This window comes from Lepisosteus oculatus, chromosome 13 (genome assembly GCF_040954835.1).
Source record: "Lepisosteus oculatus isolate fLepOcu1 chromosome 13, fLepOcu1.hap2, whole genome shotgun sequence".
Taxonomy (NCBI): domain Eukaryota; kingdom Metazoa; phylum Chordata; class Actinopteri; order Semionotiformes; family Lepisosteidae; genus Lepisosteus; species Lepisosteus oculatus.
Window position 1 is genome coordinate 13,469,686 of NC_090708.1, and position 25,993 is coordinate 13,495,678.

The 25,993-nt window shown below is 39.7% G+C and overlaps 1 protein-coding gene across 1 annotated transcript in view; it reads left to right on the plus strand.

Moving 5' to 3' along the window:
* The first annotated feature begins 4,833 nt into the window (after positions 1-4,833).
* Positions 4,834-25,993, plus strand: part of tnk2a (tyrosine kinase, non-receptor, 2a) — a 55,390-nt gene continuing 34,230 nt past the window's right edge. Inside the window, exons 1-2 of the mRNA XM_015361227.2 lie at positions 4,834-5,063; positions 18,086-18,271. Coding sequence (XP_015216713.2) covers positions 18,224-18,271 — 48 coding nt within the window. The 5' untranslated portion in view covers positions 4,834-5,063; positions 18,086-18,223. The remainder of the gene's footprint in view (positions 5,064-18,085; positions 18,272-25,993) is intronic.

The window sequence follows — 25,993 nt, forward strand, 5'->3', positions numbered from 1 at the left end:
CTTTAAACCCTATTGAATTCAACACGGAATGTTTATATTGGACTCTGCTCAGTAAATTCTTTCATAATGCAGAAACAGAACCGTGTCTGTTATACCAGTGTACAGGACACTTGCTTTTTGCAAAAACAAAGTGGAGAATTGAGATTAAAATGCAAAACATTTTTGTTAGGATTCTTAAATTCAGCAATGCAATAGAGGTTTATGTTTATATTTAAAAACAAGCAGTAGTCTATTGACAGTAGGGTCTTCATATGATAAACATCCCTGTAAGCAAGAAATTATCTTGAATTCTGTGAGGCACAGCCGAATCATCTTGGCAATTATGTGAATCTAATATGTGACAAATTAGAAACACAATCTCTTTGTAAAATAGGTATTTTCTATGAAATCCTGTTTTTCATCTAAAATAAATGCCTTGTCATCAAACTTTAGTGGAAGATTGTAGGTTCAAAACCCAGGTGAGACACTGCTGTTGTGCCTGCTCTTGAGCAAGATTTGCCAGACTTTCTCCAGGCAAATACCCAGATATATTAATGGGTGCAGGTGTACGTTGTTAAGGATAAGGCTTAGCCAAATAAATTAGTAATTAAACTATTTTATTCCACTTTTCTTCTGCTCTGAGCTTAGAAAAACGCAGCACCAGAACAAATGGCTTGGATGGGTATCTCCTTGGTCCTCCTATAGGACTGATTTACTGTTTTCAGTTTCACAAAACCTGAGTAATTTATTATTGTAATCGGTTAACGATGGTGTCTTGGCACATACGTGAAATTCATCCTTCAGATAGCTGCTTATTCCTGGTAAGTCTGAAGTAGTTAGGAAACCAGAACACCTACACTAGCAAAAACCCATATGAACATGTGGGGCACATGCATACAGAGGTACAGAAGGTGCCCCAGTCTAATATCATATTCAGGACCCAAGAGCAGTGAGGCAGCAGTGCTAAAATCCCACCTGTATAAAGGATGTTATTCATAGCCTTTTAATCGAACTGTCACTAAAAATGGGAGCTGTACACATTGGAGATTGGAGAATTACAGATGTAACATCAATTCATACAGTATATAAAGGATGAAAACTAGACTTTTTGGGGTATAGTAGTCTTTTACAGCCTGTTATTAATAATCTACTGTGCATTGACAATTAAGTTATTGAAATGATACAACTAAGCTAGAAGAATATTTACAAAACAATTGTGCCTTAAGAGATGCCTAATATAGATTTATAAAAAGTATTTTTTTCTCAGGAAACATCAAGAAAGAGTTGAAAACTCTAAAGCATGAAAAGATTGAGATTTCTGGAAAGCATTTAATAACTTCATTCATAGAATGTTAAGGGTTCAAACTAAAAGCTATTGCAATCTAAAGTGATGAGTGCACATAGGCTGAATATTGATTAATAAGAAACAGCTTGTCATCTTAAAGGTTTATAAGATGTAAAAGAACAAGTAATAGGTTTATTCCATGCTGAAAAGAGAAGAGAGAAAACAAAGTTTTGGCTGTGAAGCCTTCTTCAGGTGTATATATACAGTATATGAGATGCAATATGTATATGTATATACAATGTATATAAGATATCCAATGCATAAAATATACAGTATATGCCATCTTAAGATAGTGACTCCTAACCCTAGTTGTTGGAGACCACTTTATCCGAAGTTTTCTGTTCCAGATTAGCACAAAATCACCTGTGCTAATTATTGCTATTAATCAATCTGCTTCTTTAGACCTTTGGTTTACTTGTTTCTACACTAAAGCAAAAGTTTCACGTATACCCTGTTTACAGCAATATGAATTTTTGATTACTTACTAAATTGATTAAGAAACTACATAACTTCCAAACCTTTACAAATTGATCCTTGAAAGGTGACCCAAAAAGAAACAGCCGAAGTGTGATACACTAGGACCAACATTGGCCATCCCTGGTCTAGCGCAGATAATATTGAGAGGAGATTTGAGCTCAGATTATAGAATAAACAGTGAAGATAGGGTCTATTTCACTATCAAGAATGAAACCTGGACAAGGGGTCACAATTAGAAACTAAAAGGGAATTAATTCAGAGAATAGGAAACTTGGCAGCATGGTGACACAGTAGTTAGCATTACTGCCTCACAGCACTGGGTTCGGTCCTTGGGATGCTGTCTGTGTGGAGTTTGTATGTTCTCTCTATGTTCGTGTGGGTTTCTTCTGAGTGCTCCAGTTTCCTCCCACAGTCAGTAGTGTCACGGAAGGACGAACCGTGGAATGACAGGAGAGTGTAAAGACCCCATGCTTAGCGGCGAGACGGGGGTTAGCCCGGGCTCAGCTGCTCAGGAAATGCCCTACAGAAACCTATGCCCTCAGGTAGTGGACGTGGGGCGACCTGGGGCTCGGCGGGTTTCAGTGACATCCGAACGTCAATGCTGAGAGCCGGCAGAATGAAAGACCCAGAAAAATATAGCCCCAGAGAGAGAGAAACACCGGAAGGACGGCAAAGAACCGGAAATGGGAGACAGGACAGAGAAGGAGCGCCCTCTGGCTGCAGAGGGCATGACAGGTAGGTTACAGTAACTGGCTTCTGGGAAATTGGTCCCGGTGTGACTGAGCGTGTGTCTGCGTGTGCCCTGTGATGGACAGGTGTCCTGTCCAGGGCGTACCCTGCCTTGCACCCTTTGCTTGCTGGGATAGGCTCCCCCGTGACCCTGAATTGGAAGAAGTGGTTAGAAAATAGATGGATGGCTGGAACAGGAAACACCTTGTGGGTGCTTGGAGAAGGCTTCCCATCCAAGTGGTTGAGGCCACTGGACTACAGGATTAAGCAAGCAAGAGGAGTAAGCAGACTCCTCTCCTTTGTAGCATTTCTGATGTTTTTAAGTGTACTTGAATTATAAAACGAGCTAGATTGTTTATAAATTATTTCGTTGTAATTGTCATTCTGAAGTGCGACCACAGTGTGGCAGTATAGTACAAACGATTAAACACGAATGCCTCCAAATTATTTAAGCAAGAAATATGCAACATATTAAAAATCGAAGGTCACACTCATTATGAAGATATCTTGCATGTGACACATCATCATGCACAACGGAATATACTTGAATTTGCATGCACATAACACTCTTATTTCTCTGCAGGCCTGGGGAAGGAGGCAGTGCATTTAATCCACGGCAATAGCACACTAATGCCACAAGGTGTCACACTGCCTCCACCTTAGGACAAATCTCCCAGTCGCCCCCCAAAAGGGGCTTTTTAATGGATGCACCCTGAGTCCCCTAAGTGGCTTAGGTGCTGTGTGATGTGTTGTGGATGCCCCGGTAGGGGTTCAAGTGCTACTGAGGGGTCTGTCCAGCCCTGGGCAGCTGGCTGTCTTTGAGTCTTTATTCTTCCTAAAGGGATCTATCCAGTCCTGGTGCAGCACCACCACCTGGCCACAGCTCCTGGGCCCTGCCAGGCAAACCACCTCTGATAGCAGACCATGCACAGCGCAGGGGCTGTCCCAGGATGGCAAGGGTTTCAGAGAGCTCCCCTTCTTCAACTGGGGGGCTGTAGACCTCCTCGAAGGCAAAGGCCCATCCAGCTTGGTGTGCATCTTATTATCTTACTAGCTGTCCCTGGGTGACAGCATGTGCATTGTCCCCCCTGTCTTGGAGACTGATCACCTACGATCAGACGCTCATTCCAGCAGACAAAGGCCAGTGTGTGTCCCAGTCTCTCTGGTAGCTGGCTGGCAGGGTGGGGAACTGTCTGACTGAAGCTCCATCGACCCGTCAATCTGGACGCGCACCAGGGTGGTTGGGGGTCTTATGGATTCCTAATTCCTACACACAGGCACACCTCCTCGAAGACAGCTGACGCGAAGTTCATCCCCTGGTCACTGCGCAGCTCCTCCAGAGATACCCAACCTGCTGGACATGCCATCCAGAGGGGTATCTGCCATGGTGATGACAGTGTATGAGGCCATTTAGTGAAGCAGTCTGTGGCCTCCAGGACCTATCGGGTACTGGACGCAGCAGGGAAAGAGGTCCAAAACAGAGGTCCCCCTCCTGGGCGCCCCTGCCTGGAACAAATGAAGGTGTGCATGGGAGATTTCCTGGGGACCCTTCTGTGCCAAGCAGGGGTGGCAGGTCTGGCAGTACTGCCCCAAGTCCTGCTGGCTCTGGCCGCAGTTACACAGCTCCTGGAGGCACTGCGAGGTCTTGTTTAACCAGACTGACCGGAGCCGGGCAGGCAACGCACTGACTGCAGCACTACGGCACTGCCGCCATGTCTTTCCTGCCCAATGGCTCCTCCCAGCCCTGCATACTTGTTATAACTTCACTCAGCTGGTAAAAGTCTGTTGGCAACAGTTTGGGGAGCCTGGCTCTGCCCGACCTTATCGTTCCAGCAGTATCAATGTGTATCTCAGTGTGTCAGTGTAAGGCCCAGTGTCTACAAGTAACCTTTTTTTTCCACTGTAGCCTCACTTTGTTGTGTTTGAGGGCACTTAGCTCTTCTACTTCATTTTATCACCCAAGTGTCTCATAAAACAATAGTTTTTGTGGGTTATCACCATCCAAAATGCTAATTAAGTTAGTAGTGGATTCAGATGGTACTTGTAGTTATAATTTATTGTAAGCATCAACTGTATGTGAATTTTGCAATGGGAGTATTGAACTATTCACCTAATTCTCAGTTGTAAAACAAAGAAATGCGTTCATTGCGTTACATTTTAGTTACGGCCGGTCATTTAGCGGCAGATACAATAGCTCATGGATTCACGTACAGTAATTTTGAGCTCTCCGCCGCCTTGTGACTTTAGTGTGATGGCGGTTGTCTGTCTCTTTAAGAGTGGGCTGAATGAGAGCATGTGCAGAGCGGGTTTGTGTTGAGAGTGAGCGACGCTAGTAATCCCTAACACGGGAAGAGATCGCGTAAAACGGGGGGGGAAGGCAATCAATTAAAACAGTTTTTGTGGGACTTCTAAGGTTATCGTGGGGAGGGCTTTTAAGAAACTCGAGCCCGCGTTGCGGTGGTGAAGAAGTTCGCGGCAGGGGAGGTTAAATCCTACGTGGCGACAGGAAAAGAACACGAGCTGCAACTGACAGGTAATACTCAGTAGGTAAGAACAGGGCTCGTGTGACAGTGCAGGTAGAGTCATGCAGGCTGATTCATCTCTTATAGGAGCCCTTTACAAATGTACGAATGCATGAAGTCTTCTTTACCTGTAAAAGGTAGTGGCACTTTTCGAGCTACACGTTACAACAGTGAGGTTTTCCTAACGCGTTGCTTTTGTTTTGTCATGACTGCTACTACACTTGCAACCCCAGACAGTATTTTGCATTTGTGCCACACGCATTATCTACTGTATGCCTGATACTGTTTGTGTGGGTTTATGCTTTATTTTCCTTTGTTTGTTTAGGAAATTCTGTTGTGCTGCACTTCGTAACATCGGTATGTTAGTGTTGATGATTAAATATTCAGCACAGTGCGTTTAAATCATTCTGTTTCGTGTATCGCATCGCTTGTTTTAAAGGGACGGCTGCATGTCTATCGTCTATTCAACATCACTCTGTACCAGTGCAGACAAAGAGATTTGTGTAGGAGTTTAACACGTTCTTCAGTGTGCATTAGGGAGGCTGCGCCAAACTATATAGCAAGCAAAACTGCATTACACCTGCGCTTCCATTGTTATGAAATATATTTGCCGCAGGACTTCCTGCCAGATTATTGCAGCCTAATGAAAAAAAAAACCTTTTTATCACTCAATTTCAGACATCCTGTCACTTAGTGGGCTGTATTTCTGTGTCAGTTCTCAATCCTGACTGAGACTGAGTTCTGTTTTTTTCCCTCGGGGACTGTGTTACTCATAATTCTGTTGAACTATGGTCACGTTACACTGTAGCAGTGTACTGTGCATTACAGTGTGGTGTCACTGAGGGCTGGATTCCTAGAGTTTTTTGGTTCATCTTTCTTTTAGCAGCTGATTTAAACAGATTCTTTGATGTCCTCTTGGTAAAATAATTAAACCAGTCATATCATGAAGATTAGAAGAGGAATGATAATCAGAAGACATGTAGCTCCTCAAAGATGAGAGATCCCCTCCCCTCTGTCCCAGGCCTTTCCAGTCCTGGTCCTGGAGAGGTGCTGAGTCTGCAGGGTTTCTAGGTCTCTTCAAAGCTTCAACACCCGAAGAGCTGAAAGAGGCTGTTAAATCTGTCTAGTTTTGTAACTAGCTGGTTTAGCTCATTAAGAGGTGAATAGGAATGCAGACACACTATCCCTTCAGGAGCAGAATTTAACAGCCCTGCGATACAGCATCGTTACGACAGTAGTGTCAAATTGTGTATCGTACTGATGTATGCATGTTGAAAACAATTGACGAACTACCGGTGAGTTCTGTATTTAATTGTGGATTGAATAAGTAGGATATAGGTAACATAAATGTAAGGAGCATCAGAAAATGTTAAAAACTTGCTTGGACTTAATACTATATACAGTACGTGTAGCGTTGTTTCGGTTACGTAATGGGTTAGGCTTTTGAGAGGTGAGCTAATGTTTATTTTTCACTGATGAACAACAACGTCTGTTGACTGGTTTCAGTTTAATTAAGTTGAATGTGACGTGAACTGAATTTAAAAGCCACTGTGAGCTCACACCTTGTGTTGTGTTTTCTTTCTTCTTTTTTTTTCAGCATGAAATAAACCTATTGCTTGTTCCTGTATGATATAGGCCTTTTAAAAGTTCAAGGAAACCATTTAAAGCACCTGTTTTCCTTTGATTAAAACTCTTTCAGGTTTAGAATTCTATTAGATGTCTTTTCTTCTTTGTGCTTTGCTTTAAGTATGCCGTCTTCTTTTCCTGAAGTCCTCATATGGAGTAATTAAGCATATTGTATTTTTCGCCGATACTGTTTTTGTTTTATAAAATATTTGACATAAATGATGTTCTTCAACTGAGTATGAACCAGTGGAGTTATTTAAAAAAATATATATATATAAAATAGAAGCTCAGGTACTACTTTTAAGGGGGAATGTTAAAACAGGCTGGAGAGCAAGGGTTAGTTCTTTTAATATTTGCACATGATTGTTTTGCAATTGTGCTCAGAAGTTTTGAAATCCTGCCATTAAAATTAGGACTGCATGAAATACCCATGGATGGTCATTTTCATCTGTAGCCAGTAAGGTTATAATGTTTTTGTGTGCAGTTTGTTCATAGTGAAACTTGTAGGTTTGTTGTTATTGCAAAAATATCTGCAATTACTGGCTCTTTCTTCCCATAAAACAAAGTAATAGTAACAGATAAAGATATGATTATTTCTTTTCCTATAAAGGGTAGATAAAAGAATTGTGAGATCACGGTATTCTTGATATTTTATAAAGACTCCAGTAGAAGGAAACCTGTTGCAAACTATATGAAACCTGCAGACTACATTTTGTAGTTGATATTTTTGACTCCTTGTAGTGTGTGTTTTTTTACAAAAATACCTTTTTACGAAAAGCAGTTGAAGAACTGTTCCAGTTTCTGTGGCATGGTTATATCACTGAAACTAATTTAAAGCCTTTAGGAGAACCTCACCTGGAACTTATGAACAAAGTGTTTCATAAAGTTAATTTGGGGATTTCAGAGGGATCAGAAAATGCTATTATGATCCATTACAGAGGCAACAATTAGCCCTGTCACTGCTGGAGGGCATGGAATCGTATTTGGCTGTACAGTACTGGTTATGACTAGATACATTTCTGGGTTTCCCAGAATGTTCAGACCCAGTCTCGCTAGTCTTGAACGTGTGTAAGCCACTTATGGTTACTGTAGGACCATTTGACTGGCTGTTGTACTGTAAGTACAAAAGAAGATGATATGTGTGGTTTACAAAGTGTTATTTCACTGACAAGCCTATGTATGCTGTGACAAATTACACAAAGCATTTCTCTTGTGAAGCTCTTTATTTAAAAATGTTAGCTTTTGAACTATATACTTTTAAAATATCTGGTAATTAATGCTCTCTTTTATGTTGACATTTATACTGTATGTTGACCAGGAATGCCTTTTTAAAGTATAAGGGATTCATGTTCCCTTACTTCTTGGCCAGTGAAAGTGCAGGAGAAACAAATAACATGGTTCCCCATTGTGACATATGACTTGGCGTCAGATTTAAAGATATGTTTCTCTTAAGCTTGGGTGTACAAATCAAGTAAATCCCGTTATTTAAGAGTGGTTTGTCTCTGATGAAATTGGGGGAAATAAAATCGAAACAGGTTAAATGCGTTGTTTAAATTGACATTGGACCAAAATAAACTTTTTTTACCACTGACAATGTCAGAGCTCAAATCTCAATGATTCCAGACCTGCTGACTATTGATGTAGAGACTACATTTGACACCTCCTTCATTCCACTCTGTTAACGTTTAGAAGTGAATTAAAAAATTCCACTGTGGTGAACTTGTGGTAGAACGGAATAAACAGACCATTGGCTTGTCACTGCATACTCAGGTAACCTATGGTAAATCAACAGATGGTCCTTAGCACATGAGGGTAAAGGCACACGAAAGTGAGACTTGAGAAAGATAATTATTTGAGTGGGTAAAGGTTTATTCCATGCTAAAAGGAAAAGAAAAGAGACACAAAGTTTTGGTTATGGTTATTATTTGAGTGATACATTCTGTAACATTTAATTAGTAATTATGTATGTTTGTTTGAAATAAAGTGTAAAGTGTTGTTTTTTAGTTTTCCTCTGGCCTCCCTGCTTTTAAGTATGTTGAACAATTTAGAGACACATTTAATGGTGCAGTTTTTCATATCTCCTGACTTGAGTAGGTGGAGGTAATAAAGAGAAGCTGCAACAGAATATTCTGATCCAATTGCATGGGGGTGGGGTGAGTACAAGCCCCCACCCAAACCCAAAGAAATAACACCGATTCCGAAAAATAAGCCACCCTTTTTGGTGGTTGTCTGGTTTTCATTCAGTTTTTATTCCTGCTTCTATAGTATATGTAGAAGGCTAGACCGTGTTGTGTTTTCTGGGTTTGTTAAGCACAAAAATGCAGTTGGAGATACCGTATCATAAGAGCGATCATAATGTGGTGTCTGGGGATGGAATTACTGTAAATTCAACAAAAGTGCCAAAGGGAGTCACCATTGTATAAGAATGCCAGCTTCAGATAGAATGTTGATTTGGGTTTTAAGCTTGGAATATGGGCGTGATAGGAATTCCCTTCGTTCCATCCGAAAATGGTAGGTTTCCATATCAATGTGTTCTTGGAAAAATATCAGGGCGATTCACGAGGAGTATTGCATGGATCAGTTTGGTAAAACTCTTGACACCAGTTGTGTTCTGATATTGGGAAAGGGCAGCGTTTAGTTTGCTTTGTAACCTTTGTGTTTTGTTGCCTTCAGATGACTAAATGAAACCAACTGGTTGCGCTAAGAAAAGCAATGTGATGTTAGTGTAGACCAGCAAGCCAGGATTTGCTGATGCTAAGATGAAGTGTGGTGCATTGCCGTTTGTGTCGATAGAGCCACAGTGCCTGCATTGTGCACCATTGACCTTGGCAATCCACTGTGCAAGGGATGGAATTTGTCTCTCTGTTTCAGGGAGACCTTTCCTTCAGTGCTTGTGGGGTCAGTGAAATAGATTGTGCTTTTGAGCTGACTTTATGTCATGTAGATAGTTTTAAATATAGTTACTGTAAGTATTGAAAAAGAAAAATGTAGACAATCCACATTATTACCAATGAGGTACAGTAGGCCTTATTCATTTTAAGGTCCCTGACATTCATTATCAGCCACACAGATGTACTTTTATAGCTTGTAGAAATGAAATCAGCTTTCCTGCAGTACAAAGGTGAATGCAGGGGTGTCTGTTAGCCTGTCCAAGTGTTAGTCAGCAGCTGTCACTTTTGTTTCAGTTTGTGGTTTTGGCTTTACCGAGGCTGTTGTATCTGCGTCTGTTTTGTGCGTGGGTGTAAAATGTTCAATAACTGCTGCCTCCAGGGCTCATATCCGGGGGATGGTTTGATAAACCTGCATGTAAAGGCAGGCTATAGGTACGTTTTTGTAACTTTGCATCTCACTGTTTTAGAGATTCTTGATTTTTTAAAAAGAAAATTAAGTTCAGACAATGGGAGCTTTAGATGGCTATTACTGAAACCTGCAGGGTGTGGTATCTTCTGTAAACCTGTAAAATCATGCGAGGTCCTGTATCCCAAAACTTTCAAAAACATGCACTTGGGGATTGGAAACCAACAGCTGCAACAAACTCCATTATTATTATTAAGAAAATCCATTATCCCTCCCCCAACGATCCCTTTCTGCTCTGGACCAACCCAGAGTGCACAGTTGGTACAGATTTACCCCAAAAGACTTTTAATTGGATTTGCTGCCAATCATCATATTTCAGTTTTTTGTCTCAGTTATTGCTGTCATTTACTGTATCTTATCATGCTTCAAAGTCTTCAGTTTTGAGCAGTTTGATGCTGAATAAATTAAGTTTAAGTGTGAGTATATAATTGTGTTTGATACATGAATTCATCCACATACACATGGTGATTTTATATAGAAACCCCATGGTAGAAGTCTTTTGCTAGGCACTTATGTTTTGTGTTTTTTCGATAAACTCTTAGTTGTAAGTTTTAATATTTGTCTTCCTAGAAGGTAGATGTGTTGTTTTTAGAAATGGTGGTAGTTGTTTTCTTCATATGTTAAAACAACCCCCTCTTTCTCAGTGATTTATGAATACCTGGTATTATACTTCATATAATATGGACCATGGTTCTCTTCATACAATGTGACTTGGTAAAGGTCTAGTTTTTGTGCTTTGTGCATCCCTTTTACAGGAATGATTACATTATTCTGAGCAATGAAACTTTTCTTTTTAGTTTCCTCTTTGTCTCTTAAGCACCCCCTTACTGTATATCTAATATGTTATCTTTTGCGCAAGAAGACTGTGTGTGCCCAGTCGGTAAAGAGCTTTCTTTCACTGTTCCCGTTGCAATGCAGACTGCAAATGCAAATGTTAGAAATGATGTGAAAGGGACGGCCGTGTGTGTTCAGGAAACTGCTTCTGTTCTGTTCTGGGTAACAAAAAATCTGCTCTGAGGCACAGGACATGGGTGGAGTGGGTGGATTCTAGAATTTCCATTCACTATTTATTTATTTGCTTAGCAGACGCCCTTATCCAACTTACAATATACAGTATATGTTGCTCTCTATATTTAAATTTAAATTCTGTAAGAACAAGGAACAACAGTGCAGGTACCATAAGGTAAAAGTAAATTTAAAAAATGACAGGCTAGCAAAAGCTAGAAGAGTAATGTGAGAGGAGCTCCAACTTAATGATATAGCATGAACTAAAACATTATATTGTGTGGGTAGAGAGTAGAACTGTAATCTCATTTTGGGTATGTAGGCCATGTATACCATAAATAATTATAAGTGGCAAATTGTACATTACAAATTGTGCATTTTCAGTTTGAGAACTGAAAAAGATTAGCACAGTACAGTGCAATAAAATGGAAATGGGTCAAAAAGTGAAGATGGGTAGGACAAGAGTAGTTGAGACAACAACAGAGGAGAGCTAGTCTTTTTGATTGGATGCATTCCATGATAGGGACCCAGTCAAGAGACTAAAGATTTCTGGAGGAGAGGCTGCAGAATTCTGGAGGAGTTAGGGTGGGCGGGCGGGCAGTGTTGGCAGAGAGGCAGGCCAAGAGGGAGTCGTAGAAACCCACCAGGTGGGAGAGTTCCAGGGGCTACAGTAGAGCTTATAATGACTGTTGGTAGACGACTAGACGATAAACTGAATACAGAAATAGATTTGAAATAGATGAGTAAGTAGTGATGAGAAAGAAGAGTGAAGATAGCAGTAGGTATCCAAGACAGAGGAAAACTGAGGTCTCCAATTTCTTTTCATCTGTGTGCGACTTGGTTCTGGCCAAGAGGAGCAAAGGGGGGAAAAAGAGTGATGGAAAGGTGAGGTGCAGATCGGATGGTGCTCAAGGGATGAGATAAAGGCAGAGAAGAGAGTGGAGAGTTAGTAGAGTCTGGTGAATAAGTTAATAGTTGAAAGCAGGGAGAGTGCAGAGTAAGCTAGAGTAGATGAAGATGAAGATCAGAGGTTGTGGAGCAAGGTGACACTGGCAGACAATGGAAGATGAAGACATGGGGGTGAGGAAAGGAAGGAGAAAATATAGAGATGGGAATAGTCAAGGAGTGTGACAGAGACTGGGAGGCCCTGAAGAAGATGCTATCTAAGCGTGCTAGATGTGTGTGAGTGGGGGAATGGCAAGGGAAAGGAGTGGAAAGTGTGAGATGGAAGTGGAGCTGCATATAGACTGGTGAATGTTGACGTCAGCTAGAAGATTTGCTGAAGGAGAGAGAGACTGGAGTTAAGAAAGGAAATAGGCCCATTCATCAAGAAAATGAGTATGATGACTGGGTGGGCAGGAGAGAACAATGGTAGGAAGTCAAGTAGGGGAATTGTATTTTGACAGCATGAAACTCAGAGGTGGTGATGGAGAGAGAGGCAGGACAGGGAACAGTCAGGAAAGTGAGCAATAGTCCAGTCCAGTACGAGTGACACAGGAGAGCGATCTTAGAGGAGCTTTAGGTTTCAGTAAGAAAATCCAGTGCAAGATAGGAGTTAAAACTGAAGATGAAGTCAGTTTTGTTTGATGCTGATTCGCATTTCCAAACACTGAAATTTTACAAGGCCTTGGCATGAGGGAAGAGGGAATTGGCAAGGAAATTGTGTCAGAAGAGGTGGAACCACACCAGCAGGGGGAGCATGAGGTTGTTAGTGAGGAGGGAGGGAAACGGGGATTTAAAAATGAGTCATAACGAGGAGGAACAGAGCAGAGGAGGATAAGAGGCACACAGGTAGGTAAGGGAAGCCAGGACCATGAGATCTGAATGGGGATTGACAGATGGCGGGTGTTCCTTGTCCTGGAAAAGGTATGACTTTGTGAGAACTTGCCAAGTTTAATTGTAGTCTTCCTTCACCATCCTATCCTAGATCAGCTCAGTTCTTCATTGAATCTTCCTTCAGTCTGTTTTAGAACTTAATACAGTAAGTCCATTTATAATCCATTTATACTACAAATCTCTCAGTTTGCAATTCCTTCATCTGACAGATGTTATTTTTGATGGCTCCCTGGTGAAAATCTTTCCTTTTTAAGGTCCTATAAAATCTTGAAATAGGATATTTTTTTAACTTAATTTGGACACTTAAAATAATGTTTATCTGTTTATTTTTATATTACTGTACATTTATTAAGACTGTTTTTCTTGGCCTTGTGATATATTATAAATATTAAACTTAATTTTAAGTTGGGACTTGCAAAACATAATGAAATACCCGAGTATGACCAAGAGCTGCTGTGTCTCATTATTTGCTAACTGTTTCGGATTAATATATTGGGGAAAAAAAACAAAGAAAGGGTGGCAGATTTGTTGCATTATTATCACTAAAAGCTTACTTCATCTGAGATTATTACTGCTAGAGTTAATACGAGTAAAATGGACAATGTGCTCATTGAATACATTCAATGATAAAGGTCACACCTCTCCGATAAATTACATCTTCTTAACCTGATGCACTCTGTTAGCTCAGCAGCTACACACCCACTACAATAACCAACTAATATGCACTGTTCATATATAGGGTGAGGTTGCATTGCATAAAACAAAGAGTGAGTAGGCTAAGTTTCTGTGGGTTAGTGATTATGCGGAGGTGAAAATGATGTAACAGGACTGAACTGCCGTGCACTTTACCATTAAAGTGTACTACAGGAAACAAGAAAAGCGCTGATGTTGTAACCTTTGGCTTGCATTGCTGCAGTGTTAAATGTAATTGTTTTATGGAGTGCTTTACACTCAGTAGTTGACATGTCACGTTTTCATTTTAATCAGAAGTGCGTGTTCGTATCCATCAGACATAAGAACTCAAGCAATACAATACGAATACAACACACAGAGAGGGGTGTTGTATGTAAGTGAACATTTAACGTATTTTTACATGTCCTTAATTTCATGTTTGTTTTTTCTCCAGCTTCAAAAATATAATAATATTGCATCTTAACATCTCCTTATGGGTCTGTATAGAACAACAATATAAATAAGAAATACTGTAAAATTATATTCTAAAGAGTATAAGTGCTATAGCATTTAAAACAGTAGTTGGGCTTTTTCATCTATCATCTATCATCTATCTAGGGCCAGCAGCCATATCACTCTGCAACTCACAACTGGTAGCCCACTGAAGCTCAGCAGGTGTGAGCCTGGTCAGTACCTGGATGGGAGACCTCCTGGGAAAAACTAAGGTTGCTGCTGGAAGAGGTGTTAGTGGGGTCAGCAGGGGGTGCTCACCCTGCGGTCCATGTGGGTCCTAATACCCCAGTATAGTGACCGGGACACTATACTGTAAACAGGCGCCGTCCTTCTGATGAGTGTAAAACCGAGGTCCTGACTCTTTGTGGTCATTAAAAAATCCCAGGGCGTTTCTGGAAATCCTTTGGAAATCATGGCCTCTTAATAATTCCCATCTATGAATTGGCTTAATTATTCTGCTCTCCTCCCCACTGATAGCTGATGTGTGGTGAGCGCACTATGCGCACTATGGCTGCCGTCGCATCATCCAGGTGGATGCTGCACATTGGTGGTGGTGGAGGGGAGACCCCATTACCTGTAAAGCGCTTTGAGTGGAGTGTCCAGAAAAGCGCTATATAAGTGTAAGCAATTATTATTATCATCTATGTGACATTTTCATCTATGCTTGGGTTTTCAACTTGGGTGTGCAATATATTTATAATGTGCAATACACCTTTATGTGTAATGTTCTGGTTTGTTCTTTGTATATTCTGGACTGTGAGCAGCTCTTCTTAGTGCACTTCTCACTGACTGTACTGATTGTATTGTATGTATTGTATTGTTGTATTATTGTATCATTTCGTTACACTGTGCTGTGTTGAATGTTTCAAGCTGCTGCTGCACTGCAATTTCCTTCACGGGATCAATAAAGTATCTATCTTTATAGATCATGCCTGTGCATACATTATGTGTATCTTTTATACAGTATGGATATGTGTAGTTTAAAATGTTTAATTTATTAATTATAAAAGACATAACATTTGTATGGAATTGGTCTTTTATTAGAACTTTTTTTTGTTTTTGAAGTATTTTCGGAGAGGTTTTCACTCTACTTAATTTAACAACAAAAGCCTAGTTTAATATTTTTTAATTTAGTGATGAGTCCCAATTTCCTTCTCTCATTCTTTCTGGTAGTGATGCATTTGGAAAGTAACTGCAGTGATGTTAGTCTGTACTCTGCTCCTTGTGCTATGTGACATAAAGCAGTGTTTCTGAAAGTGAGAACATCATGGGACTTATATAAGACACTCTTATTAAAGAATGTCTTCAGTGACTTCGAATGATTGCGTTGTTTGAACTGTAGCTTGTTGACTTTATTACGAAGGCAAGGCTGTGATGAAATCTGCTATGCTATCTGCATCTGAATCGCCAAAAGAAGTTAATATTACAGCTCTTTTATGCCACAGTATACACGGGACTTCATTTAAATAGCTTTGTCAGTATAACAGGTTTGTTTCAGAAAAGGTATAAATTCATGCTGCAGTTTGTGTAGACTTAGTTCTAAGTTTATATTCAAGCAGAAGCACCTACTGTTTAAATACTAAAAAGGTTTTGATGTAGTTACACTGATGTTATGAAATTGATTTAATCCTTTTTAAGTAGAAGTGAACATGTTTTATATTTTGTTTCTTGTGAAAGTGGATTCCCTTAAGGTGTATTCATTTTTCTTTGTGTTCTGCTTGTATTTATTCTCACCACTTGGGCAATGAGTTTTTATTTTGGCTAAGGTTTTAATTTTAATTTGGCTAATGCTGGCATATGAGCTGTGGAATTTGTAGTAAAAGGCAAGTGAAAGAACATGACAAGCAAAACATTACAAATTATTTTGTACTGTATATACAAAGAATCAGATAGAATTAGGTACACCGTATTGCTAATTGTGCCCAACATTATAATAAGGAAGCTGTTTTTGAAGATGCCATGCTCTCTTAAAAAGCACCATAATATAAAATTGACCGGTTCTGTCCCTGTCAATCATACAATTTGGACAGGACGGTTTTGTCTCTCCTCATTCCTGCAGAGTTGAAATGAAATATTCACAAAGGGTGTTGTTGCAGCTCTGCTGGGTTTGTAGGAGTCCTGTCTTTAGCCTGATGGAACCCCTGAGTCCTTTGTTCATTTAGGCATTTACTTTGGGAATTCTTGCACTTCTGCCTGGGTAAATACTTCACAAGCTTGTGCTGACATTAATTTGTTTTATTATGAAAAGCTGCTGAGATGGCTTTCAGCCTAGGAATGTCCCAGTGAGCAGTATAAACTTGACGCAAGCTCAGCATTCAGCTGATGAGCTTGAAACTGAAACGCAGACTCAGTCCTAGAATGTGGATGGCCTTCCCTTGGGCCTGGAGAAATGTTTAATTTGGAGCAGCACTGTGAGGGTGGCATTTTTGTTCCACTTAAAAAAGGAGTCCAGCCCTCTTTGCTCTGACATAATGTTTGTGTTTGGGCTGGGAAGTCCAACTGCGCTGCAGGAAGTTTACTGAAATTGCAGGGATGGAAAGCAAGGGGCTTGTGTTTTTGGCAGGACAAAAGAGCCTTTGTTGGAGGTAGCAAAGAGTGGCTTTTTGTACTTTTTGTACTTTTTGTACTTTAGGTGGGTGTGCAGTCAATTGAATCACCCCAATTCAACAGCTGGGAGTAAGACATTCCTCACGAATGGCAAACTCCCAGACACCATAGTAGATGTTAACATTGGTACTTGCTTCATAGAATTACATGTACAGTACATTGTCATTTGATAGGTGACAGTGTATTCTTTAAAAGACTGGTTTAATTAACATGTACTGTATGTTTAAGCTGGAAATAAACAATGAGGCACATTGTACTGTGTTGTATTGACAATAATATTTGGAGTACAGCAGGACATTATAAAACATATACCATGGCTTCTTAGTGTTGCAGTTTATTAACACTTAGTGAATCACATTTACTTATTTTTAAATGTTAATGTAGAGACATACATGTCCCTTGGATAGTACATGTATAGATTGCTGCTTGCATTTATTGACGACATAAAAATATGCTGCATAAGCCAGATATTTGCTCTTATGGATATTCTCAAATCTTATTGCAAAAATAACTATGTAATGTAAAATGTCCTTTTACTAAAGTTCTGCTGTACTGTACGTATCACATGGACAGGAAGAAAGGATTTTTTGGAAACCAGTGGCAGAAACATTCCTTCACTGTGGTTTGCCAACGTTCAGGGTACATGATTGTTCTTCTTGCGCAGACAGGGAATTCGTCATCCTCATTAACGAACCACAGCAGTGAAGCTGTATGTGTCCCGACATTTTCACAGAGAACCGCAGAACCATTCAGACCTCTGTGGGTGTTTGAATGGAGCAGACTTACCAATAGCAGCGTGATACAAACTGGGTGCTCACTCTGTCCAATTAGATTAAATAGATTTAAAAAAAAAACAGAAATTATGTTTAAGACACGTTACATTGATTCTCTCAATTTAGCGCATTGTCCACAACAGCTTCAGTAAATGTTTCTTGTTCCCCTTCTGTGAATGGATATTTTACTCTCCCAGATTTCCACCTAGAAGCTAAAGCAGCAGCTACTGCTCAGTGTGAATCTTCCCAGTCCACAGCAATCTAAAAATCTTCTTTTATAATGAATCCATGTCTCTCATGATACTATGATATTTAACAATAAGCCATGTTATTATTAAATGGTGAATATATTTGATTGTTTTAAGTTATCGTGGATGATGTTCTATGTAAATACTATTCTTTCAGGGTTTTATTTTTATTTCACTTTATTTCTTTGTAGTGTTTTTAGTGTTTTTACTTGTTAATGGTGAAGTTTGTCACAAATAGAATATAGCAGATGTTTACGATAATTTTATTGCACTTCTTTTGCATCATTGCCTTCACAGATATCACGCGTAATCGTGATATGAATTCAGAAACACTACCCTGATGTACCTAAACTGAAATCCGTGCCTTTCTCCTTATTAGTGTTTTTTTAATTGCAGGTGTGCTGTAACCACAGTGAGGAAAAAGCTTCAATGGATTGCAATGCTCAAAACCTTCTGATGGATTGACACGATGAAGCCCACAGAGTCGCAGTCTTAGCCCATAATGGACTACAGGAACAGTGATCCTGTTTGTGGATGAACTGCAGTGACAGAAAGAGCTTCGTTACAGAGTCGCAGCAAAAGGTTTGCACATTGACTGATACGCGTTCTGCACCACAGTTAAAATTCTGGCAAGTTCTTCACTTTGCTTGGAAAAAACGTAATCAGTTGTGGCAACCTGAGTTGGGTGAGGATGAATCAGTTTACTGTTTGGCGCAAATGCAGTGTTTTGTGCAGCACACGAATCAGTGAGGTTTCAGAGTGAGAAACTAAAATTACATGCAGATCATTCCATGAATGTTTAAAATCAGCTTAAACAGCTTATAGATGGCTAGCCTGTTGCAAACCAGCAGGTTCACACATCGTGTGGCCAAACCAAGTTGCCCATCTCTGATTTGCCTGAATGTGCCTTCCCTGTGTAGTAGATATTGTCAACCTCCTAGCAAGGCACTGCTTTTCATGCATGGCTGTCCTTCCTTTATCAACACACCTTTGCTACACACACACACTTGTTTCCTTGGCATAATCTCTCACTGTACGCTTCTGTGAGCTTGTGCTTTCTTTGCATTCAGAAATCGAGTCAGTGAAGTCCGCATTTGGCCATGTGTGCACGTGGCCAGCCATTATCTTTAAAATGATGCTTGGTATTGCCATGGAGAAGCGGCACGTTGCCTTGGGCTCATCACAAAGCCTTTGACTGTCTTGTTGCCCCTTTATATGCAAGGTCTTTGTCCAACATCCATGGGCACAAAATAGGCTTTCTTTACTGCTCACCCTGAACTGTTGCTGGGAGGTGTTGTTGTAATGGTCTCTGTAAGATGGAAAGAGCAGAGGGCTAATGGATGGGTGCTACACTAAGGGTTTTCCGGGTGTTGTCCTTGACTTGAATGCTTGTTGGAAGAGTTTTGTTAGCAGTCTATTAATGACTTGGGTACATAACTTTCAGACCCTGGGGATTTATTAACTGCTTCTAATACTTGTAACACTTCTGCTTCACCTATGCTAACACTATTTAATTGATTTAATCTAGCCATTTTTATATATTGGTTTTGTGCATTGTAGTGACTGTATAGACTGTACTGGAAGAGGTAAAGAAAGCCCTTTGGAGTATGTAAGATATTTAAACTAGGGCCATTGAAGATCCCAAGAACATGTTTATAAGATTACGGGTATTAACCCTGGTGTCTTGGCTTGATTTTAGTTCAAGTTTACTCAGTCTGGCCTACCTGAATTTCCTCTCGTATTGAAGCCATTTCTGGCTTCTGCACTTGATCCGTTTGATTTTTTGTGGGGCCGCCAGCACAGAATGGCTGCCAGACCTCACCCAGGTGGCTGCACTTCAGTGATGGATGAAGTGGGTCCCATCCTTTCACTGAATACACATTGATAGTTCACTGATAGTTGAGTTCATTGATACCTGGTATCCTGGTTGGAGCAAAAGATAAAAGCGGTGGCTGATGAAATACTGTGGGGGCAACAGAAGAGCTTGATTTTTTAGCATAAAGTAAAATAGTTGCACTGCGTAATTACTATTTTTAATCTGCACTCTTTTTTACTATGATCAGATTCATAGTGCAATGCACACCCAGTCTTAAGGACAACTGTTGTGTTATTGTGGTTTCAAAGCTGTTCTAAAATGCACTTGCTGAGGTCAACCACTTCCCTTTTCAGTGCATCAAAACATGATCACATAAGCCCAAAATAACACAAAGACGAGTTTTTAATTTTATAAAAGGGAAGGGAGGAAGGCCTAAATGCTCTGAAAAGTATTTTGTAAACAGCAGTGTGTTAGTCTTTGTTAGTGAGGAAGAATTTTAGCATTTACCTTTTTTGAAGTGTATAAGATAGTGACTAGTTGGCTTTGAAAAATGCTTTTTACCCAGCAACAATATGAAAGAACAATTGTAAGCATATTATTTGACTTTTTGATATTAATGGTACAACTGCAGAATGTCTAGCTCATTTCACACCTTTTATTTATATACTTCCTTTTTTCTATATGCAAGGTAGAACTGCTTCTTAAGAAGAACGTGGTCAATTACAAAGAAATGTTTGTAGAGAGAAAAACAACTCCTTATATGGAAACTTAGAATGAGCTTTCCTGTGTGAATTTGCTGTATAAAACTCATTGCATTTATCATCTCGGTGGAGATCTGTATGAGAGGCTGCTCTCAGGTCTACATGATTATATCCTCCCCATGCGCATGTATAAAGGGACTCTGCTTGACCACACCTAACCTGAGTGAAGACTTTTCTTTGACATTAGTCAAGTGGCAATGGACAGGATAAAGGTGGCAGAAAGGAGAAAAGAACTTTAGTTAGAAAGTAATCTTTTGATCACTTAAATTTGAGTTAACATGTCTGTGCTGTAACACAATTCTGTGATTTTCCACAAAACAGCAGTTTGATGTGATCCCCCTAGTACATCTAATACAGCAACATTTTGCATAAAACCTGTTCATCTGTCCAGTTTGTATGATGTGTGGCATAAGTTGCACTTGTGAATGTGATGTACTGTAGACGCGTATTTATTTACTGTTCTGCTTAATATAATCCGGGACTGTAATTCACAGGAAAAGCCATGTGAATGCTGAGGGAATGTGGGGAGTTGACCTGAGTGAAGTAGCTGTGCTGGATTTGGGCTAGAGAAAGAGGGGGGGGGGGGTGCTGGCAGGGGAAGTTCGTCTATTTTTAAACTGGAGTGTGGAGAGAAAAGCCCAAAATAGCCCTTCGTCCTGCATATGGAGTGTAGTTCCAAATGCCTGGAGCTCCTGCGAGAGTAACAAGGTAAGAGGAAGTAACAGGGTTGTCTGGGAGGCTGCGTTAATTTAACCCCCTAACATCTGTTAGAGCTACAGTATCTGCTCTCTCTCAAATATGCCAACTCTTCTGGGTACACGGCTACAGTATCTGCAGCTGCTGGCTCCTAAAAGTGAAATGTTACCTCAAAGCCCATTACATCTTTTAAACCTTTCTATTTTCACCAACATCTGATGCCCAGTAACAACAGAACTTCTTAAGTTACCTTTTAAGAAACGTCTCGCAACTCTGGATGCAAGTTATAAAATTGTAATGATGTTTTAATTATTGGGGCAAGAGGTTCCGCATATCCTTGTTTTGTGTGTCACGTCTTAATCCCTGTTTGTTTTGGGAAAAAATACAAACAACTGGCTCAGAGTAATTTCACAGGTTAAACCTACTGAAGTGAGGTGGACCAGTAAATGCTTGTGGTTTTAAACAGAGTACAATTCCAAGATGGTGATAGTCCTTACTGTTTTTTTTAAGGGTCCTGTGATTTTGTTTTAAGGATCAGTATGATAAGTGTCTGGGGAATGGTCAGAAGGCACCTGAGTGCTTTCCTTTCTCTTCTTATCCTTTTTTATTTCCTTGCACAGGAAGACTGGGTTACACATTGACAAATAAAACACTCTCCCCTAGCTGTCAGAGGTTGTTCTGAAGGTGCACCTCCTTACTCCTGATCCGAGTGTCTCCAGACTCCAATCCCAGATGTCTTTAACAATATGTCTGACACGAAGTGCTGGAATGGAATGGATCTTGAGATAGTTTTCAGTTTGGGTCTTGAAAACACATCTCCAGAAGAGAAGGGTTGAGGGGACACCTGTCAACATCCAGTCTCTAACCTTTCTTTTGCATGTAAGGAGACAAATAGTGTAGACTCTGCTGTGTTTGCTATGCTCCAAAACTCCAGGATGAAAAAACAAGGTCCTGATGTTTCTTTCAAAGTTAGGCAATCTGTTTTCCGTAATAAATTAAGAGCAAGTGTAGCAGCACGCCAGTGGTAAGGCATATAATTAATTGTTTAGAAAAAATTAAATAAGAAAACAGTCTTTTATGACTTGGATTATCTGTTGAGGGGTGTCTGTATTTGTGTCTGTGTGTGCCCTGTGATGGACTGGCGTCCTGTCCAGGGTGTACCCTGCCTTCCGCCATTTGCTTTCTGGGCTTGTTTGTCTGGCTCCCTGGCAACCCTGAACTGGAAGAAGCTGTGAGAAAATGGATGGATGATATCCATTGAACAAAATATGAACTAATCGATTGAAACAAAAAGACCACTTTTCTTTGAAGTTGCCTTATTTTTATAATAACCAGATGACAACACAGAGGGTTGAGTGTAATTTACTGTTGACTTTTGATTTGATTATATCCTTAGTGGTCTGATTAAGACTAAACACCAACTTCCCTGATTGCACATTTCCTATGGGCAAGCTTCCAGGAATCAAGTTAGTGGTTTGATATCAGTGAGAAAGTGGTCTCTCTTTCTTCAGACATTGGAAGAGCTTTGGAAATTAAGCCTTGATTAAAGTAGGTCGAGACAACAAAAAGTACAAAGGGAAGTAGTCAGGAGCAAACTATTTATTTGATACCTTGGCGTCCAGATCTTCAGGACATTTTGCCAGAAGAAGATCAATTTGTATTTCCCACCTTTTACTGAAGGTAGAGTTGAATACTGAATAGTACTGAACAGTTTCTCGTATGTAGAATGTACACAATTAATAATACACAAAGTTAAAATATTTCTGTAACTGCATTGTAAATATACGTTTAATTTAGGGATTTGTTAAATACCATTTCATCCTAATGAGTTGTAAACTTCAAATATGCCAACTCTTCTGGGTACACAGTACTGTATATCTCAGTGCTTGTACACTATTATTATTGAAATGTAGTCTGTCTTTCTTATAGTACTGTTAAATTAATATTTTATGCAGTTTTTCACAATTTTATCAGATGTAATTATTCCAGGTTTTCATAGTTTAATTTCATTGTGATAAGCAATGGACAGTGGATAAGCAGTTTTGAACAAATTCGTAGTTGAATCAAAAGATCTCAGTCTGCCCTGCTGCCCAAAACGACTTGTTGTACTTCAGCTATTTATTCAATATGAAGTAGAAAAAACACTGAACTCTTGTATAAATTAATATAATTGTGCAGTAACGTTACATTAAAAGTGTCATGAATAGAAAATTAAGAGAGTGTGTGCTAATTTCTGAAATGCTGCCCCCTTGTGTCATAATGAAAGGCTGCCTGTAAGGACTTAAGATCTACAGTATATAGTACAGTATGTTTTTCTTAGTTTAATGTTAATTGGAAGATAGGCCTAAAACTACGTTATCAGGGACTCTGGATAAATCAGGTATTAAGAAGATGCAAATGCACAGAATATAAACAAGCTTTGAGTGGGATAAAGCCTTCACTTCTGTTGAACTCAGAGGAACCTATATCTGAATGCTTCACACATTTTTTTATAAACCACCAACAACATATATAATTTCTTCTGTTCATTTTTGAATCACAAAACCAAATTGAAATCATTCAACGTGTCTATCACAGAAAGATAACATCGTTGCTGACTGCAGTTTTAATTTCTTCATGTGTGTGTGCAGGTGCATGAGTGAACATCTCCTGCATTTCATGCAGAATTTTTTAATTGGTAGTTTATATTAGTGCTCTCAACTCCATACTTACCTTCACAGTTTGCATTGATAAAGCTACAACATGCTGAATGATTTATTATTTCAGTACTTCAACACATAAATTAAATAAACATGTCTTTCCAGATTTGTGCCAGGGGTAGTGAATTCACTTGGCTGTCTTATGAAATAAAATGTTTCATTTGAATGATAAGCAGGCGACTTAAACTGCTTAAGTGATAAGTTTAGGTCATTAATCTTAGCAGTCATACAGGAATCAAGAATGATGCCTGAAGGAGTATGAGATTAATTGACTGGAGGCACAATAATAAAGAATAGTGGTGAATCAGAATTGGCTAGGAGGCTTTGTTCCAATTATATATTAATGCTGTTGGACTAAACTACAGGTAAGTGGACTTAAACGTGCCTATGCACGCATTTGTATCTCAAATGGAAAGTGCGAGTCACAGCTTTACCTCAGATGACAAAGAAGGCCCGAATAGAGACAAGGTTGTCAGTGGTTTTATATTAAAGGTTTTTCTGAATTGTGGGAGTGTTTTTTCATTTATTTTCAGAAATGAGGAAAACGAGTAAAGGAGTATTTTTCCATTTTCAGAGTGATTCATACTGCTTTTATTTTTGGTAGTACAAAGCAATTAAAAAGAAGTGATTAAGTTGATTTCTTTCCTCAGGCATCATAGTGTGTATGGTTGAATTTCATATTGCTGTAGTGACCAAGGAATGTGCTATGCTACTATGAGACCTGAATGCAAGCCCCTGATTAAACAGTTTGATCCAGGTAACCTGCAGCTGTATCTATTGAAAACTAAGTAAATCTGCAAGCTCAGAGATCACAATTTCCATTGGTAAGCTCTTTTCCTAGAAAAATTATTCGCTGGAAAGATTAAGGAGAGCAATTTTCCATTTCTCTGAGATCAGAGATCTTTGTATGGCTCCTAAACTTTCTGTAAAAATAGAAAAGCCTTCCACGGAAAAAAGGATAATGGCTATTGTTTCTCTTTTTTAAGCTTTTCATGTCTTAAATGGCACAATATTGAGGGAATTGAGTATTGGCAAATATGCTTACTTTGGAGGGACATGGGTTCATCCCAGATTTAGGCAGGTTGCACTGTTTTGTTTTACTTTTTAAAATTCAGTTTCCCATTTTTGCTTTATATAGCAGTGCCAAATATTTTTAAGGGTATTGCCATTCTGTTAGTGTAACTCTGGTTAACTCTTTCAATGTCTGTGTGCAATTACGTTTTATTTCGGCATTATTTGCATCTCTAACTGTTGTAATTTGTAATTGTTTTTGTAATTACTTTTGAACTATAGCACATGCTTTATAATTATACTTGTTGTAATTTTAAGGCACCGTGGTGTCAGTGCAGTGCCATGAATTCTTGTTTTTAAAGAATACTGTTCATACCAAGAATTCCACTAATGTATCACAAGAAAAGATCCTGTGCAAAATGCTACATTAGGATACCAGGAATTCATTATCCCTAATACTGGAATGAATCCACAGGCAAGGAGCACAAGATAATTCTCCAACTTCAGAACCATCCTTTTTAGAATGATCTTTATAAGATCACTTTATTGGACATGTACAATTTCTTGTATTAGGAATTTTGTCTTTTCGCATACCCCAGCTTGCTCTCCATAGATACACAGACAGGGAGAGAAGCTTGGGGTCAGAGTGCAGGATCAGCCATTTATATGGCGCCCCTGGAGCAGCTGGGGTTAAGGGCCTTGCTCAGGGGCCCAACGGAGTAGGATTCCTCTGCCAGCCGCGGGATGCGAACCAGCAACCTTCCAGCCACAGGCGCAGATCTTAGCCAAAGAACCACCGCACTGCCCTTTATTAAATATCTCCAGGCAGTCTGAATGTACCATATTATAGTATGTGCTCTATGAATTCTTTTTCTTTTCAGAAAACTGAGGTTAGTTAAACAAGGCCAATCTTGTCTAAATCCCTTGTGGCAAACAGTACCCAGGAGCAGGGTACCGATTTGGGATTTTAAATAGGTGTGTCTCGAGGCAAGTGGGCACACACAATGCAGATGTTAGGTAAAAACAGTGCTTTTCATTTACAGAGTAAGAGAAAAATAACCTGAACCACAAAATAAAAGCTCAAGCTCTTCTTTGATCTCTACCTAGGCTTCTTATTGTCTTTCTCTGTGAAGTTGGGCAGCTAAACTGCTAACTGGCAGCACAATAAAATCACTCTCAAAATTCCCAACCCTCACAAAACTCCACGCGCCCATCTTAATGCTGCCTTCTTGCTCCTTTCTCCCTCCAGTGGAACAGATTTCTTGAGGCTCAACAAGTACCACCATCTTGTCTCCTCCTACCACCCACCTGCATTAAATTA